The sequence below is a fragment of the Nematolebias whitei genome, chromosome 8 (assembly GCF_014905685.2).
Source record: "Nematolebias whitei isolate Nwh7 chromosome 8, NemWhi1, whole genome shotgun sequence".
NCBI lineage: Eukaryota > Metazoa > Chordata > Actinopteri > Cyprinodontiformes > Rivulidae > Nematolebias > Nematolebias whitei.
This window is the reverse complement of record NC_056505.1, coordinates 21,897,104-21,916,725: the sequence shown is the minus strand read 5'-3', so window position 1 is coordinate 21,916,725 and position 19,622 is coordinate 21,897,104. Positions and strand designations below refer to the sequence as shown.

General features: G+C 40.2%; 2 protein-coding genes across 2 annotated transcripts in view; both read left to right on the top strand.

Annotated features, from left to right (window-relative positions):
• The first annotated feature begins 1,772 nt into the window (after window positions 1–1,772).
• tent2 (terminal nucleotidyltransferase 2) lies at window positions 1,773–8,599 on the top strand. Its single transcript, XM_037680469.1, has 16 exons — window positions 1,773–1,836; window positions 2,150–2,292; window positions 3,627–3,677; window positions 3,845–3,952; window positions 4,079–4,325; window positions 4,437–4,551; window positions 4,629–4,717; window positions 4,814–4,871; window positions 5,946–6,012; window positions 6,108–6,184; window positions 6,303–6,431; window positions 6,523–6,566; window positions 6,799–6,935; window positions 7,632–7,723; window positions 8,208–8,287; window positions 8,364–8,599. The coding sequence occupies exons 2-16, from the start codon at window positions 2,180–2,182 to the stop codon at window positions 8,448–8,450; spliced, it is 1,494 nt and encodes a 497-aa protein (XP_037536397.1). The 5' UTR covers window positions 1,773–1,836; window positions 2,150–2,179; the 3' UTR covers window positions 8,451–8,599.
• A 4,451-nt stretch (window positions 8,600–13,050) lies between these two features.
• cmya5 (cardiomyopathy associated 5) overlaps window positions 13,051–19,622 on the top strand; it is a 14,092-nt gene continuing 7,520 nt past the window's right edge. Inside the window, exons 1-3 of the mRNA XM_037680106.1 lie at window positions 13,051–13,279; window positions 14,045–14,687; window positions 14,782–17,559. Coding sequence (XP_037536034.1) covers window positions 13,173–13,279; window positions 14,045–14,687; window positions 14,782–17,559 — 3,528 coding nt within the window. The 5' untranslated portion in view covers window positions 13,051–13,172. The remainder of the gene's footprint in view (window positions 13,280–14,044; window positions 14,688–14,781; window positions 17,560–19,622) is intronic.

Here is a 19,622-nt window from a genome sequence, read left to right as displayed (position 1 = left end):
GGACGATGTGTGTGAGGGTGGACATGTTTGGAGGTTGCTGTGTTGAAGCTCCATGGATCAGCCTCTCTGCAGCTCTCAGCACCTTCACTGAGCCTTGAGGGAATCACTGAGCTGCTCTTGTTCTTCACAGTTAGAAGGTGGGAGCTCTCGTCAAATGATGATCTCCAGCATCATCTTGTTCATGCCAGGCTTTTCATCCACTGACCACAGCCACCTGGAAACATCAGGGGGACCAGTAGCTGTTTAACACATCTGGAAGGAAACCAGTGAGATTTTAATATGACCATGACCATTATGATATGATGTTATGTGGGGGAGTGGTGGCGCAGAGGTTAGAAGATGGGCCTGTGATGGGAAAGTCGCAGGTTCAACTCCCGGTACCGTCAACATCAAAATGTGGGTGGAAAAGGTGAAACACCCACACCTGCCTCCACCCTCATTGGCCCCACTCTGGGCCCTTGAGCAAGGCACTTAACCCCCACCATCTGCTCCTAAACAGGTCTCTCTTGAAGATGAGTGGTCGTGACTCAGTGAGACTACCTGGATAAATAAAGGGTAAATGAAAAAATAAAAGTTTAAAATAGAAATACTTACATCATTAGGCCAAGGTTGTGTGTGAGACGTGCACGTTCCTGAGGTTGTGTGTGTGACGTGCACATTCCTGAGAGGCCACAGACAGAGCAGCTCCAGCTTTTGTTGAGTTCCTGTAGTCCTGCAGTTTTCAAGCTGAAATGAAAAAGCATCATGAATATGAACTTTACAGTCTATAGTTACCTGTTCATATAAACACATGGAGGTGTCTCACCTTGTGACTGACAATAAAATATGTACATTTATGAACTCTAATGAACTTATAATGATGCTCCTACTATTTGAAGGTAAACCGATGGTACCACACCATCTCTCAGTCGGACAGTCTGATCAGTTTGATCTAAATCCTCCAGTTTAAAATCCTCACTGCTCAGACGAATCCTCCTCAGATACTTCCACCTCTTCCTCACATCTTTTTCTTTGGGAAACCTTCAAAATGAAAACAGGAGATTTGTGTCAACACAAAAACATTGTACAAAGGAGGTCAATCTTATTTTCTATTTCCTATATTCTCCCTAGTTTTATTTTTTTTTATATCCTAGAACTTTAACAAAACTCCAGTTTTGATGCATATCTGTTGATAATGAACCAAAGCTACTAAAATTGTGAGTATGCTTGTTAGAAAAATATTCCTGTCATCAGATCTCAGTCAGCTTCATTGCAGCTGAACACCGTGTTACACTGAACATCACATCAGCTGGTGGACATAAATACAGTACAGTAATATTCTATTCACAAAATACTAACAATAATATGTTCATCTTACTTGTGAAAAGTTATCCCCCGAGTCCAGACGTAAACAGTCCGTCGATTAGAACAGAAATAAGCTGCGAAGTGCTGAAACATCTTCTGCTTTAACTAATAAGGACGACCGTTCCAAGATGGCGGCCGAAATTCCTGCGCCGCAGCAGCCAATGAGGGATTTAGTGTTTATATCTATGATATTAAAGTAACAAATCACATTTTTGCCTCATTGAGATGAAATAAAATACATTTTTTTTACTTAAATCTACACAAGTATTAAATATGTTTTAACGGCTTACAGATGTCATGTTTTTTTATATAACATAAACTTTCTTTAAGCAACAGCACTTACATATTCTCCTTAATTCAAATGTGGGTGAATTTTTTTCCTTTAAGATGCAGACACGTCCCCTTTAAATCGAGTTCTTTACGTCATCACGTCAACGCGGAAGTTTGAACGTAAAGAATGAGAACTATTTGAAGAGGTTGAAAGCTAAATAGGTAAGCGCCAAGGGGACGTCGTTATGTTTTTTTTTATATATATAAAATTTTTTTAACATTTAGTGACATGTTATCATATATAACTGTTTTGTATTTATTGACCCATAAGCTGTTGTTATAAGTAAAATTATGCGTATTCGCGCTGCTAGCTAACTGGCTAGTTTTGCTAAAGAACGCTAAGTTTCGATTTCCTTGGTTACTCTTTTTCACTTGAATGATAGGATGTCATTTCGGTAGCAACTTTCAGACTGTTCCTCCTCCGTATTTCATTCATGCTGTTGTTTTGTTTTCTTTCTTTCGAACATCAACAAAGTTTATACTGAGCTTCTGGAAGTAGCGCAGCATGTTTCAACGCAACTGGACTCCGTGGCGACGGCCAGCTTATGACAACCTGAACCCGCCACCACAAGTACACCCTTATAACCAGAGTCATCCAGGCCTGGAAGGTGCTAACAGGTGAAGATGACTACAAAACACACTGAACAAGAGATAGATGGCAACAATGATTGCGGGTTTATGGAAACTCCCTGTCATGAGGTGTGCAGTGTAAAACTGTAAAAATAACAAAATTTAAACATTCTAAATTTCTCAAATAAATTTGCTGAATTCTTGTTTTTGTTGAAGATTATGTTAAATCATTTATTTTTCTTTTTGCCACTTGAAAGAAACACATTTTTGATGCCATTAAAATGCTGTAGTCAAAAAAGACAAACAGCAACACTTCACAATATAATGGTGAACATTTAAAGTGATTTATAAATAAAATGACTGTGCGAGATAGTGGGTGTTAGAGCCATTTTATGTTATTGGTGTTATTTCATTTGTTAAACACTAGAGGGAGTAATATGCTACCTGTCATTGTCTCCACACCCATAAAAGCCAGGTGCAAAGGTGCACACGGCGGATGAGACAGGACAGAGGCAAACAGTTTTTTGACCATGTAACATGAGAGCTGTGTTAGAAAGTTAATGGAAGTGCAAGAAGTGTGACTGGAACCTTTTTGCATCATCTTTTGAATTCAAAAAGCGTTCAATACAAAAACAACTGGACTTTAAATAAAGTCCAGTTGTTTTTGTATTGAACGCTTTTTGAATTCATCATGTCCTGGATGACTGAGAATCTTCACCAGCATATCATCTTTTGAAATATGGAAACTTGAAATAGATGCAAGTAATGTATGGTCTTTGTTAGAATACAGAAAATAAATGACACTTCGTTTTACAAAAGGAACTGATTAAAGACCACTTATTGGGCACGTGTCAAAACAGCTGTCAACTCATCACCTGTGGTGATTGAGCCACAAAGGAAAAGTTTGGTCCCCACAGTGGGCATGGTAGGGATTTGTTTAAAAGGTTTGGTAATAATTCCCAATTTATTGACAACTTTAGGCATTTTTGTTGTGTTCCGCCATTCTGCGTTGTGCAAATACTGTTAAAATTAAATATTAAAATGTGTTTCTTAACCAATATGCCAACAACTAACCTTTACTTTCAAACAAAAGCACAGAACATGATTAATATAATTTTACTTGGTACAATTATTATAAACCTGTGCAATGTATTTTGGATAGGTTAGTAGCAATATCCAATGCGTCAAAACACCATCTTCTTTGGGAAACTGTTGGCAGTCCTGCAAAGACAAACACATTTGTTTTACACTGATGCAATGTTTGCCCTCTTGGATTACTGTTGGTGTTTTTTAAGGACTTTATGCTCCACATCTGTCTAATTCCCAAGATGTTTGCCCCTGATGAGAACTCTAAGACCAAGTTTAAATGTTTCTTTTCATAGAGCACAGAAACACAATCAAACCTGGATAGAGAGCTTGGGAAGAAAGCGAAGGTAAGACTGCATATAAGGAGATTAGATCTGTTTTTGTATAAATCTAACAACAGATTTTAAAAGTTTTTATAAGCAGATGTGTTTTGTGGCTCCAAAAGCTACAAAGATGCATCACAAACACTGTTAGAATTTTTTGTGTGTCTTCTGAATATTTGTATTTTTGTTAGCTACCATGCTCTTGACAATGAGAGATTGCCTCCTTATGAATGGAAGCCTCCTCCACTCACCTCGACAGTCGTCCCTCTACAAATGCCAGCTATCACCAGTGGGCACAAGTAAGACATTTTACCCTTCTTTAGTGACTGAATCGTCTTTGTCTCATGTTTTTTTTCAATATTATGTTCAGTTTTATGAGCATTCCTGTAACATGTTCATATGTCTCTTTATTATGTTTCTCTCAGGAGACAAAGTAGCGATTACAACTCTAGTGCTGTGAAACGCCAACGTCTTGACTCCTCTCCCCACCCATCATTAGATTCCTCTATTAGGATTGCTCATCCCCGTTGTTATCCTGAGCCAGTGGAATCCTCCAGAGCTTCTGTCAATGGTCCCAATCACATGTTATCCAGTCCACTCGCCTACCCCCAAACACAAGTGCTTTCTGTCCCAGAAAGCTCCAAAAGTCTACAGCTCTATGCAAAAGACAAGGTACATCCTCACTGTGTTTACCTGCATCTGACCTGTATGCTGTAACATTTGGTTTAGTCAGTGTTGAATATATATATATGTGTGTATGTGTGTGTGTGTGTGTGTGCTCAGCTGAGCGGTCAGATGGTGGAGCTGTTTGAGGCGTGCCAGCAGCAGTTTTCAGATTTGGAACGGAAGGAGTTGCTCAGAAGCTATCTGCAGCAAGAGATACAGAAGTTTTATAGAGGTGTGTAGTAAACAGGCAGCACTTGTTCTTGGTTTCATTTACTCCTCTTTCATTCAAACAAGTCATGTTTTCCACAGTGGGGCGGCTTTACTTGACCGGATCTTCCATGAATGGACTGGGCTGCCGGAGCAGTGATGCTGATCTGTGTCTTGTCATAATGGGACATGTAAGTTTATACCGCTCTGTTCCGTTTGTATCTACCAAGTGTAAAACTGTAGACGCTCACGTCTTTCTGAATTTCTGCTCTCTTTTTTTATTTCAGAAAAACCATCGTCCTATTTCAGTCCTTAAAAATCTCACAAGGGCATTTCGATACCTCTGTAAGTGTTAAAAAAACTTTTGGCAAAACTAAATTTGTTTTTAAACATGCAATCATTTTTTTTACACTGTCAAAACACTATTTTACTATTTTTCCATTTATTTTTGGTACAAAAGGTAAAAAGTACTTTATTTGCCATTTGTGCATAAGACCAACAATCCAGGCACATTGGAAATCTCCGTCTTGTCAAATCTCCAGAATTCAGGGTTGAAACCTGTGCCTTTATCTAAAAGTTGTTTTTCTCTGCAAAAAGAAGCTGAGAACTTGTTTACTGATTTTTAATTAAAAGCTTTGTGTGAAAAATGCTATGCTAAAGAGCTCAAACCACACTGAGCGTCCACCATTTTGAGAACAGAATAAAGGAAGGAGAGACAGCCCATGTCACGTCAAAGGGCCTCCCTCCCATTTTTCTTAAAGAGACACGCTGCTCGCTCCCTCACTATCCATTCTTCAGTTCAAACAGTCTTATACTGCCATCCGGTGGTCAAAAAATGGTACTACATGCAAAACAAATTAAACATTGCTTCTTAAATTTGACAATAAGTACTAATTGTCAAATTTCAGACAATATTATTGTTTATCGCAATAATTTCTGAGACAATTAATCACTCGGCAAAATTAGTTATCGTGACAGGCCTGATGACAAGTGAAGTTGGGAGGTGTCGGGTTATTAACCTGTTCGGTAGTTTTGTTTTGCCGTCAGTCTGACTGTGTGGCAGGGGAGAAACTATTAAAAAACCTTGTACTATGGCTGATGATACTGTGTCTCAAGTTATTTGAACATTGTTTGTGTCGTAGTAGAGGGTGAGCTTTGATAATTGCGTCTGCTCTTTTACCACATCACAATTATCTCTTCATTGCATTACCTGCACAGCATTACATTAGATTTGGAAAATAGGTTTATCATGTTCACAAGCCATACAATAAGATTAAATCTTTGTGGCTGATTGTTAAATGGAAAATTATATCAACTTGTTTTTGAGCTCTTGGGTGATTTTTGTTTTTCACTTTTAGTTTTTCTCTGCCTCCACTAGGTGGAGCTGTTTACTCAGTATAATGAATATGTTTGTTTTAGCTTGCGTTGAGAGGATTCAGCTGATAAGAGCAAAAGTCCCAATTCTCAGGTTCAAGCAGAAAGGCAGGTAGGAGACAAACGGTTCATTAAGCTGCTTTTTTTAAAAACACTATTACATTTTAAAAGAATGTTATATTAACGAGTCACTGCTGATCTCATCAGTGATCTGGAGTTTGATCTGAATATCAACAACACAGTGGGCATCAGAAACACGTTCCTCCTGAAAGGTTATGCTTATGGTGAGTGACACGATCAGTTTCATTTCCTTTGTTAAGTTTTGATTGTTCTGTGAATGAAAAGTGCACCTGCTAGGTGTTACTGGTTGTAAAGCTGCTGTTCGTGTTGCCTCACTCTCAGCTGATCCCAGGATAAGACCCCTGATCCTCGTCATAAAGAAATGGGCTCGACACCATCAAATCAACGACGCCAGCAAAGGAACGCTGAGCAGCTACACGCTGGTGCTGATGATCCTTCACTATCTCCAGAGTCAGTGCAGTTAAAACATCCAGGAGAATTTATTTTCATTCTGTCCCGAGTCTTGATCTGTCTCAACTTGTATCTGTTGTTTTCTCATCAGTTCTTCAAGAACCAGTCCTCCCATCTCTACAAAGAGCGTTCCCAGTAAGTGTCTTGGTTTAGTTTTGATATTTAGTTCCAGAAGTTTTTTTTTAATTTATTAATTTTTTTTAACCCTATTGTCAGTTTTTGTGTAATATATTAAAAAATAAATGGGTAGTTTCTTATTTAAACATTGTCTTTAAACTGTTTTAAATATGTATCCTGATGCACGCTCTGTTTTAAATGTATGACAGTGTCACTTAGTTCAACGTATTTTCTTTTAATTTTTTTATAGGATTGTTTTGATCCCCTCATGGACATAGACATGGTTCCAGAGGGATGCAAAAACAGTCCTCCCTACACGTCAAAAAACCAGTCCTCTCTGGGACAGCTGCTGTTGGGTTTCCTCAAATACTACACCACACAGTTCAGGTACCTCCCAAAAAACATCTCTCCATCGTTTCCAGTGTTTAGAATAGGTTAAAGTTGCTTTTTGTTTTTTCCCATCACACTCATTTCCTCATCTCTTCCTCCAAACTTTTACTTCTACCTCAAGTTTTCCTTCTGTCCTCCTTCCTCTGTGCTGCATCCTCTCTGGGTTTATGTTTCTGGCTGAGGAGCAGCAGCAGGTGGGACCTTTGGCCTTGCACAGCACCAACATGACGTACCGTGATCCCTGTGTTTGCAGAATGTGTGATACTGAAATGAGCAGAGCCACTTTTGAAAATCTGTACTGGCTACACGGCCAAGCATTATATAATGTTTGATGTAGAGTCAAAATGGTGCAAAATAAAGATTAGACATTTTTCATCCTCATCATACACGCCTACATTTTATACATTTATTATTTAAATGTTTAGTTTCTTAATAATCAGTTTACGCAGCTGTTGCTGCTTGCATCATTATCACATGAGTTGGACAGTTGGTGCATTAAAGGAGTCTGCTTTGAATAAATTGTATTAAACTGAAGTGATCCCGGAGGGTGAAGACTATCTGCAGCTCTTCCTATTTACTGTGTGGAGGGAAGTTACTGAGAAGTGTAATGGTCTTTAAGGAAGTTGGCCATTGTGCTTGCTTTTAGACAAAACAGCCGCTAACTATTATTATTGTTGTATTTTTGCTTTAAAGTTGGGATAAACATGTGATCTCTGTGCGAGAAGCCGCGACTTTTCCTCGGACCAAGTCTGGAGAGTGGAAAAACAAATTAATTTGTGTGGAAGGTAAATATTTCATTCCCAAAACAAAATGCACAAAAGGGAACATTTGAAAAAATAACATACACATTCAGTTTTTCATTTTTTGTTCTTGGTGCTTTTGCAACATTAAATATGTAAGGTAAAATAAAAAGTCCTGAAGTTTATGCATTGTTTCTCTGAATGTGTAATGTACGAGAGATTCAGTTCATTCCCTTCATTTGAGTCAGCTGGACCACAAGAACAAACATTACAGGTGTCCGTGTACAGACAAAAACACTTTCAGGCTCTCTGGTGAACCTAAATCTGGATTGTGTGGTCTGAGTCATGATTTTTCCCAGGTTTGATGTCATCTTGTATCTGTTTGTGTTGGAAAATTTGATACTTAACACTGCAAAGTATTTTTGGGGTTTCTGAACAGAACCCATCACACAAACTTCCAGCATGTAGCAAGTGGAGCATTTGGTCTGAAATATGTCCCACACGGTGACGCAGTAAATCTTTGTTTCAGAGCCGTTTGAGAGAAAAAACGTTGCCAGGGCCGTTCGCGAGAAGCACAAATTTGATGCCATTAAAGCGCAGTTTGCAGAGGTATGTTCCAGTCATTATTCTCCTTCCTCAAACTACTCAGACCTGACGATGCTCATAATCCCATCTGTTTGTGCAGTCATGCCGATTACTGCAAACAACGAAGGACCTGAATTCAATCGTCCCAGTCAGAACCATCATAAATAAGGAGTTATCCAGGAGATAAGAGGTTGAGATGGTCTGACTGGAGTCCTGTGCCTCGAGATGGGCCCGACTCCAGGAACGGTGCAAAGATTTTGGGTTGTGCTGAGAGTCCTCTCATCTGATCAGGCTGAGACGTGAAACCAGAGATAGTCTTGAAAGCAATAGATGGTGATGGAGAGATGCTGCTCTGAAGCAGGATGTTTTTTTTTTCGGTTTTTTTTTTGCTACTACATGGCATTTTTAAACTTATTGAAAATATCCTCAAGTTAAATGGAACTGATGACATTTAGGTTTAATTGTGTAATCTCAGAGTTATGTTTCTTTGATCTTAGTTAGACCCACATAGTTAGACCCACATGTTGCAGCTGTTCTGAACTATTTCTGTAGAGTTTACTTATTTGCAAGACCAATGCCTTTTTTCTGTTGTAAGTCAATACCCACAAAAAAAAGTGGTTTAAAAGAACTGCAATTTTTTTTTTTTCTTCCTACGGCTGCATTAAATAAAAGCTTCTCGGCTTTTTCACTGTATTTGATTGTCTGTTACTATGAAGCATGAGCGTATTATGTTCAGGTTGATCATTGAACTAACTCTGAGACAACGTTCGTGTTTCGTCTCTTGTTGATGTAAATTATTACCAACGCAGCTGTTGAGTAGTTTTATTTTCATCTTTCTTGTTTTTTTCACTCCCTTTGTACATTTTGTTCTTTGGAGAGTTTTAGCAATCATTTTTGATCAAGCTCAAAAATTGCATGAGCATTTTATATTTTTTTTGCTTTGCTTTCTAAATTGAACTAAAATTTTGGTCTTGCTAAAGGAAGTGGCAAAATCTGAATAAACTGAAAACATCTTAACATCTTCGTCTGACTCACCTGGGTGTATTAACATTTGCCGACACGCAGTTGTTACATTTTATAATAATAATAATTTAAAAAAAAATCTAACTCTTAGACAAACAATATGAACATCTGTATTAAAAAAAAGAGTTGAAATATTTTTTCCTCTTTGCTATCAGCAAGAACATCTTGATCTGTTTCTCAACAGTTTTTAGATTTTTTTGGTTTTCTATGTCAAAACACTTTCATTTGTCTCTGGACAACTCCATAGTCACTTTTCCATCCCTTGCTAAATAGCTGATATTTTATAACCAACATTAGCTTGTAATTTACCTGCACAGGTGTTGAGGTCTTTTTAGGACTTCTAAAACTTTGGTTTTGTGTGACCGCTCTGCTTCAGTTTGTATTTAATGAGCTCTGTCCCCTAAAAAAGTTGCAGCTACTTTTCAGCTTATTTCTTTGTGGTAGTTTTACTTTGCATTTGCTTTGTTTTTGTTTCCACAAACTTTTTTTAATTTTTTTTTAACATTGCTCAATTTATGTGTTACTTTTCATGACGGGAAAGTGTTTTTGTTAGAGGACAACTTATCTAAATATTATTTTGTAATATTGTACGCTGTAGACAATAAAATCTCCAAAATGTTTGGCAAGATTTAACATTTTTGTGCTTTTTTATTGCATTTTTGTGGATGTTGTAGTTGTTAAATTTAACTTGAAGAGTTACGAGATGTTTGTCTTGTACCAATTGGCGAGACAGGGATCAAGCTGGGAAGGACGTGCACCAGGTTAAACTTATTAAATATGGGAATGATCATTCATTCAACCTTTTTTGAAACAGATGAATCACATTGAGCCTCGAAGACTCATTTACAAGTGAGACCTGTTTGGACAGACAAAAACAGCGGTTAACTGGACACATGTTGGAGTTGGAGGCGAAAAAAAATTCCTATCAGACTTTTTTTTTTTCTTGCCTGAGAAAACCTCTAATATAAAAAAAAAACCTCGCACAAACAAGCACATATTTACGTAGACATTCTGCAGTCGGAGACGAGAGCGGTCAACAACGCTTATGGATGCTCTTGAGGTCACTGTAATCAGTCAATGTCCTCTGGTGAGATCCATAAACATTCTCGTGGGATGTCGAGGAATGGCCAAGGATAACATTATGAGAATCCAAGAGTCCTGAAATGATGACACAAGTTTATTCAGCTGGTTTCAACTGGTTATCAGTTGGAAATCCTTCAGGGAGTGGGTGGTGAGCGTCAGATCACATTTTCTCCAGGTGAATTCAGATAAGATGGCCTTCAATATAGTTCATATCTTAGATATTATTGCTGTTTTTCTTAGACATTTTATTGTTGGATGTAACTGGGACCCCGTGTACATAATTTCGCTCCACCACATGTACCACATGAGGTGCGAATGACAATAAAGAAACTCTGACTTCAAGACCAGCCAAGGGAACCAAAATTTAGATAAACACACAGTTGTTTTGGGTACAGGCAGGACTTAATGACATCTACCTTGAGTCTGTGTTGGTCCACTCGGTTCCCAAATGTCCAAATAACATGGCCACACCGATGGAACGTGACAGTAAAATCCCCAAGATCTGATCCATTCAGCCCAAAGCATTTGAGTCCAGGTACACGAGACACGAACCAAGCCATCATAAAGGCAAGCAGCATGATCGGGTCCAAATTTGCTGCCGATGACTTCCTTGATTGTAGATAAAACCAGCCAGCCGAATCCAAAATAGCAGGAACCAGTTATTGAAAATCCAATTAAATATGCATCCTTAAAATCCACAGATGGCAGCAGAGATAGACACATCATCAAGTCTTCAAGTCGATGAGATATCCAGCTGCGTGCGTGCCAACAGGGTAAATCGGCTCGCCTAAAGCCCGTCTTCTCTTCAAAGAAATGTTGTAAATTGAGTTGAGGGACCAACTGATCAATACAAGTCCATAATTATGGTTCGGAAGAAATGCAAGAGAGTCTCACAGCAATTTCACAGACAGACAGAGCAGCAAAGTAAAAAGTAAAAGGTAATGTTCTAACAAGTGAGGAGAGTGTGACAGGAAGATGGAAGGAGTACTTAGAGGGGCTAATGAAGAGAATGAAAGAGAAAGAAGAGTAGAGGTCATAGAAACTGGACCAGGAAGTGGGAAAAATTAATGAGAGTGAAGTCCAGAAAGTTCTGAAAAGAAGAAGAGGAAGGCAGTAGGACCTGATGACAACAGTGGAGGTTTGGAAATGTCTTGGAGAGATGGCAGTGAGGTTTTTTTTTTTACTTGAATATTAAATGGCATATTTGAGGGTGAGAAAATATCTGAGGAGTGGAGAAGAAGTGTCTGGTGTCCATTTTTAAGAACAAGAATGATGTACAGAGTTGTAATTACAAGGGATTTAAGTTAATGAGTCACACGATGAAGATCTGTGAGAGAGTGGAAGCTAGACTTAGAGAGAGTTGACTCTGTGAGCAGCAGTATGGTTTCATGCTGAGAAAAAGCACCAGATGCTGTGATGTTTGCTTTAAGGATGCTGATGGAGAAGTACAGAGAGGATCAGAAAGAACTCTTTTGTGGATTTAGAAAAATCACATGAGAGAGTGTCGAGGGAGGAGGTGCGGTATTGCATGAGGAAATCTGGAGTGACAGATAAGTATGTATGTATGAGGACAGTGGGGAGATGGGCTGTGTAGTGACAGATATCTTCAAGGTGGAGGTGGGAGTGCATCAAGGATCGGCTCTGAGCCCCTTCTTGTTTGCTCTGATGATGGACCAACTGAGGTTGGGCAGGAATCCCTGTGGACTATGATGTTTGCAGATGACATTGTGAGAACAGGTGGTTTGAACATGTCCAGAGGAGGGACAGTTAGAAATGCAGCTGCCTGGAAAAATACAAAGAGGATGCAGTTAGAAAGAACATGGAGGTAGTTGGAGTGAGGACAGAGGATGCAGAGGACAAGGTGAGATGGAGGAGGATGATTTGCTGTGTGACCCCTGAAGAGGGGAAAGCTGAAAGAAGAGTTATGAGATGTTTATATGTACTTTACATTTATAATATTCACATTATAAGCCCACACTCAAAATGTTGATTTAAATATAGAATTTTTTGTTGTTCAAAAAGTAGAAGTTTTCGTTATCGAGCACGGCCATCAGGGCTTTGGACTGCAACACATTTTAAAGCTTTCCAGTTTGAAACCTGAGTTTTATGTTTCCTGTTTGTCTTCTGCCATCAGGAAACATTTTATCATGAAGTTCAAAGTTCAAACAATCAGATTAAACTTTGACTTGTTGAAAACCGGATCTTGTTCTACACAGTCTGCCCTGAATGTTCAGTCATTTACTGGTTTTTGTTTGGTGGTTTGACAGCTTATTACCCCTAGTTTTATGACTTCTGTTCTGTGCCAGCCCTGCTGCAGGGAGGGGGCTGGATACCTTACAAGACATGTCTGGTTTTGATTGGTGTTGCCCCCCAGCTGCAGGGGAACCAGGGGGGTTACTGTTTCAGCACAAGCCCTATTTTTAACTTGGCAAAGGGGATTTTGAATTTAAAGCCACATCACCTCAGGCATCCGGTAACCATCGACTCACACAAGAACGCACCGTGATAAAAGTCTCCTAATTCCAACAAATCTGTTTCTTTCTCTGGTTAACTGGTGATCGTCTCACCAGCTAATAACCCTTTTTTCTTTTTCTCCTCTTCACCTCTTATCATCTATGCTCCCCTTGTATTCATCCCCCTCTCAGTCTATTTCTGTCCCTCGCTGAGTCAGATGCACAGCACCCACTTTAGAATGACACAAACAGGCAGACCACCCCCTGATTCCGAGTGACCGTATGCTAAAACACACAAAAAATAACACTTCTGGAGACTAAAAACAGAAAATCAGGAGGAAATTACAAAGATGGAAGAATGTGAAAATCTGGACTCTGAGATGACTGAGCTGCAGGAGTTGGCCTCAGATGTCAACAGCCAGGATGACGAAGATGAAGTGGAAGAGCTACATAACAGGTACTTTTTTTAATCTGGATTACACCTTAACAATGGACCGGCTTGTCTTTGTTTAGGGAGAGTTTTTTATTCTGAGAAAAAAACCCAACCTTGAATGTTAGTGATTGAAGGAAACCTCTTGTGTTTGGGATTTGATTCCATTAATGGAATTTTAAAGATAGAAAACAGGATGAATTAAGCGTTTAACACACTAACAAACAGCAGAAACTTGCATATTACTATTTGATATAATACACTGTCCCATATGTTCAATTATGCTTTGACTTGAGTGCCATTCTTGCCATGTCATAAATAGTAGAAGACATCGATACGTTGGCTGTATCAGAGAAAGCTAGGTATCTCCTCTCTAATATTACAGGAATGACACTTTGGGACGTCACTTTGCCTTAACCCAGCAAGGGTTGAGATGTATTCATAGCCTGCAGAACAGCTCAGGGAACATTTAATCATTCGTTTTTTTAGATCCTGCCTCAGACTGGCAGCCTGGCAGTTGTCACCTGGTCTAATATCGGTGATCTTCACAGCTCAAGTAATCCTCTTGAGAAACTGAGTTATGTGTTACCTTGTTTTCAGCTCATATTTGTTTCATTTGTAACGCATGAATGAGGGTTGGTGTTCAAAGATGTTTTGATTTGATTCATTGGTTTGTTCTCTGCTGGCATTTCAATAAGTTGTGCCAAAAAGATCTCCTCTTGCAGTAATGCCTTTCAAAGTGACACAACCTGCCTGCTGTCCTACCCCTAATCTTGTTGATCCTTCTTTCAGTTTGCGAGAAGTTGTCCAGGACCAGGCGGTGAAGCCCAAGCTCCAGTGCCTCATGGTTGACCCGTCGTTCTCGATGGTTACGGTTCAAAGTGAGGACAGTGGTATTGTTTGGGAGACTGCTTCCAGCCGTTGTTCCACTCCATGGGCCTCTGAGACAAGCTCCACTTCAGAAGCTTACAGCATGGAGGGATCTGGGGGTGCAGGAAAGATTACCATCGTCTTTGATGAAGAGAAGGTGGTCCGCAGGAGGACGAGATCTGGAAGCAGAAGCAGCAGCAGGTTGGGGGACCGGCTGAGACGACCTAGCAGTTCAAGATCATCTTCAGCTTTGGGAGCGGAGAGGCCGGAGATGGCAGAGGTTTCTCTTCCCAATGTCCAACAGGACAAAACGAAAACAGACACAGACTGGGAGGAAATAAAAACCAAGGATCAGCAGTTGTTCAGTTTAATTTCTGAGGGTTATGAAATCCTTAACATAAGAGTCCCCTCCAAACTTCCCACCGTGGACGAGGAGGAAGCTACAGAGCTGCAGGACAATTTGTCTTACCTGGACCAGACGCCTAAGATCAGGTCCCGAAACCACCGTGACTGGGCCGAATACAAGGATCATGATCAGCCAGAAGGGGAAGAAATACACACTGAGGTATGATCTTTTAAATCTGTTTTGATTCGTGTTACAGGTTTGAGTGTTACAAAGTATTTCTTGGTCTGAGTTGTTGATTTTGATCTCTCCACAGCCCTCAAAACAAAGTACGTCACAGCTCTCAGCAGACAAAGAGCCTGGAAACTGGCTCACTCAGAAAGACAACACCAGTGACATTGACTACTTTGAAAATTTCACCCTTTTGGATAATGTGGCTCCTGGAGATCAGGCATCCGAGCTGCAGGAAGAGGAAGGAAAGCAGCCACCAACCAAAACTCAAACAGAGCAACAACCTGTGCCTGTGAAAGAGGCGACCACAGACAGCCCCGCTGTGTCCGAGAACTCTTTTGTGATGGTTACAGATGTAGAGATCGTTGGGGAACACCTAGATGAGGTCTTCTACGGAGAAGGACCCACCACTGATATGCTGAGGCAGAGGGGAGAGGAGGAAGGCAAAGCTCGGATGAGAACAAGACGAGAGAGCCAGAGATCAGCAAAGGAGAGCGGCTCAGTGTTGTTCTCTTGCGAAGAGACCACTCTTACTCCTATCTTTATCTCACCGGGACCTCCTAAGATCATTGACCCCATACTCCTGGAGGAGCCCACAGCCATGTCCTTCATGTACTCAGACCTTTATGAGGATGCTGTAGGTGAGAGGAGGAGGAGTGATGAGGAATACTCGGAGGCAGAAAGCGTCGCATTGGAGAAGTCCTGCAAGAGGAGGTTCTCCGACTCGGAGGAGGCAGACGGGTATCTGGAGAAATTTACTTTAAAAGATGAAACACCAGCAGTGAGTGTTCAGCCAGAGCCAGTGGATGACATGAGTGAAGGGAGGATGATTTGGCAACAGGGTAAGTTTGAAATGACCGGCTCCTTAATAAGAGCGGCACAAGAGGAAGAAGAGAAGGAAAAGACAAAGACAGAGGACAGGAAGGTGCAGGAGGCCAGTTCTGGAATGAGTGTTGAGAAAAAGGGACTTGTGTCAAACACAGAGGAAGTGAAGGAAAAATTACAAACAACCATTTTGGCTCAGGCGCCAGCTGTGCGACAAACCTCAGGAGATTCAAACCAGCAGCTTAAATCAACAGTGGAACAGATGGAGACACGACAAGCGCAACATGAGGTGAAAACGGATCAAACTGAGCTGCTCGAGCCAAAAACAGAAAAGCTACTGAAACTTCACCAGATGGAAACTGAAGTGGAGGAGAGTGAGGGACTTCAGAGAGAAGATGAAAACAAGCAAAGCTGCGCTGACACGGAGCATCCAAGTCAGACACTCAAAATGTCCGAAGAGCTTCTGGTGTCCACAGAGATGACAGTACCTGTGAGCAGAGAGGAGGAGCCTCCAACAGGAAGTGAATCCGAAACAACGGAAAACACTGAAAAAAGTTGGTCTAAAGAGCCATCTGCTGACTCAAAGAGAGAGTCGACTGATCAGAAACGGGCAGAAACAGAGGCCTCAGCTCCAGTGACAACACATGGAAATGAAACCTTCAGCTCACCTGAACTCCTCGCAGAAACGAAGTCGCCTACTGAATTATCCCTGAGCGAGAACAAAGAAGCAGCTCCTGAAGACCTTTTGGAGGTCGTCACTGACTGTGAGGTACAAACAGTGGTGGAGGTAACGACAGTGAACAAAGAAGAGCTGCACACTCAAGTTCAAATCGATCTTCAGGATATAACGGATGCCAAAACTTCAGTTCCCGAAGGAGACAAACAGCAGGAGTCTTGGACAGAGGAGGGTGTCGCTGATATTCAGAGTGAATGTGCAGCCAAAGCTGCAGCAGCTGATCAGGAGTCAGAGGTTAAAACTGAAATCTCAAGTGACGTCAACCAACCTGCGATGTCTGAGGAAGTTGAAACAAAACCAGACGAGAAACATCAGCAACTAACTGAAAGTGAACAGTGGCAAAAAGTGGTAGAAAATGAATCGAATACGGCAAAGCCAACACCAGTCACCAGCTCTAAGATGCCCACAGGGGACACTGGGACCTGTGTTCAGGAAGTTGTGACTGTCGGAGACGAGTTTGTCCTTCTTGTTCCAAAAGGTCAAGCTGTAGAGATGGACATAGAGATTGGTCAGTGGACAGAGAGGATTAGAAAAGACACAAGCACTCCTCCTGAACCCGACCACACTGGGGAAGTTCAAGCACCTGAGCCTGAAACTGAAGAAGAACCAAAAGGTTTGGATGAAAAACTTCCCACCAATGATACAGACAAAGAAGATTCACTGGCACCTGTAGAAGAGGACAACACAGAGGAGCAGAATGAGAGAGATTTAGAAGAGGACAACATGGTCTTTTCTCCACTTAGGAGTTTTACTCCCCAAGATGATTTATCTGGGTTTTGTGATATAAAGTCAGAACAAGTAGATGAACAAAAGGCAGCGATCTATGAGAAAGAGAACGTACCAGAGACAAATGTCCCTAAAGAGGACTCAGGAATGTGTATTGATGAGCGCAGTGAAGGTGTAGCACAAAGTACAGAGCAAGCGGAGGCTGTTTTAGATGCTCCAGATGAACTTGTTGATCAACTCGGATATGAAATGATATCTGAGAAGGAAGCACAGGATATGCCCGAATCGAAGACACGGAGAGACACAGAGGAGTTTGGGCTGCAGCCAGAGGAGAGGATGGAGACAGAGACAGAGAAGGAGCAGAGGGAAGAAGAGTTTGGTGAAGACGTAATTGAGGCAGATTATGAGATCATTGATGAAGAGGAGGAGAGTCAGGCCCGACTGGCTGCTGAGCTGCAGGGTTTGGACTGGTTCTGTTCCACCTGTGAACGTCTGCTGTCAGAGGATGAGTCCATGTCAGGGGAGCACCAAAGCCATGACATGAAGTTGGTGGAAAAAGCCTACGAGGAAGTCAAGGTGAGGAGATTCAATTCGATTCAGTTTATTTATACAGCACCAAGTCACAACAGAAGTCGTCTCATGGCACCAAACCGAAACATTCATATATAAAAATAACAATTTCACATTATTTATGTGAGGAGCAGACTGCTTTGAATTTAACTCCATCGCAGACTCTCATCTTCAGCAAGCATGAAGGCGACTGTGGAAAGGAAAAACTCCCTCACGAGGTAGAAACTTTTAGCAGAACCAGCTCAGGACAAGCGGTCATATGCTTCGACCGGCTGGGTTTGAGAGGAACAGAGACACAATGGCAGGTCAAGAATCACATGTTAAGATAGAAATAATATCAAATGAAAACTGTTCAATTTTAACAATTAATTTCAGGAAATGAGGTCAGTTTGTCCTCCAGTAATCTAAGCCTACAGCAGCATAACAAGCCAACCCTAACTAGAGGATTTGTCAAAAGGAAAGTCTTGAGCCCAGTCTTAAAACTGGACAATGTGTCAGTCTTACAGACAGAAACTGGAAGTTGGTTCCACAAGAGAGGAGCCTGATAACGGAAAGATCTTCCTCCCATTCTGCTTTTGGAAACTCTAGGAACCACAAGCAAACCTGCAGTCTGAGAGTGAAGTGCTCTGTTAAGAAAATATGGAACAATAGGATCTTGAATATAAGATGGAGCTAGGTTGTTGAGGGCTTTGTAGGTTAGAAGTAAGATTTTGAATTCAATTCTGAACTTGACAGGGAGCCAATGGAGAGAAGCTAAAACTGGAGAGATGTGATCTCTCCTACTAACTCCAGTTAAGACTCTGGCAGCAGCATTTTGGATTAACAGACTTTTTAAAGAAGTATTTGGACACCCAGATAACAAACCATTGCAATGTGATGTGATGAGATGTGGAGAGACACAGTATAGGTAAAATATAATGAGATACTACTGATTATTACCTTTGAATGTAACCCCTTTAATAGAAAACCTTTTTTTTCCCTGAACCAAATTAAAAGCAACCTGACAACATACTGAAATCCAACAGACTTTAACAAGTGGTCTTGATATTGTCAGCCATAACTTTTCCAGGCGGGGTGGACTGCAGCCAGCACGTTAACTTGTTATGATGTTCAGTGGAAAAGTCTGGCATCACTTCAGGAAGAACAAACCAACACGTAATTGGTAAACACACTATATTTGTTACCACTTTCCAATAGAATGCATTAAAAGATTCCTACATTATTTAAAAATTATTATTTATTACATATCTGTGCAAATAGTGAGCCAACATTTGTCCATGGTATTCAAAAAAAAAAAAAAAAAAAACCCCCAGAGATTAGCAAATAATAACATTTACTAGCAGTAATAAAATATATTGCTCATTTTGGTCAAATACTGAACCTGTAATAAAGTGATTTGTTAGATCCTTTGGTACCACTTAACAATAAGGGCACCCTTGTAAATGACTTATTAGTTAATAATGCCGTTATTAATTAAGCTGTAAACACTTAAAAAGCTCTATTAATTAAATATAGTGCATTACTGACTCACGTTTTGCCAAATAGTGAGCCACCATTTCTCTGAAATCTCCATTCTCCCTGTAATCTCTTTCTTCCTGTGTATTTTATAATTTAGAGTTTACGTATCTAACATTTGTCACGTGTAAGCAATTTGATCATATGTTGATAAAAGGTTTGTTTTGGAATATGAAGTTGTTTAATAAAAAACGTAAGCTGAACGACTACTCATTTTTCTGAATGAATTAAAGTTCAGCACTTGATTTTGCTGAATCCCTACTTCTGTGTATGAACAATTTTAAATATCCTGTTTTTAAACTGGTAATAATTTAATTGTAAAGATACCCCTATTATAAAGTGGTTCTGCTCTTTTGAACATGCTTCATTAAAAGAGAATTATGAACTTTTTCACAACTGAATATTTATAAATAATAAAGTGTTTGCATTCTAGATAATAACCTAATTGTAAGTCATTATAAGTTCTTTATAAGGACAGTTTATTGTGAAGTGGCATCCTGTTTTTAAGAACTGGCTTTCTTAGTCAGTGAACTGCTTACAAAACACACACATAT

Coding starts and splice junctions, on each gene's coding strand:
- tent2 (XM_037680469.1), top strand. CDS start 2,180: ATGTTTCAACGCAACTGGACTCCGTGGCGACGGCCAGCTTATGACAAC. Junction 3,953..4,078: donor GCTATCACCAGTGGGCACAA/GTAAGACATTTT, acceptor TGTTTCTCTCAG/GAGACAAAGTAGCGATTACA. Junction 6,567..6,798: donor CTCTACAAAGAGCGTTCCCA/GTAAGTGTCTTG, acceptor ATTTTTTTATAG/GATTGTTTTGATCCCCTCAT.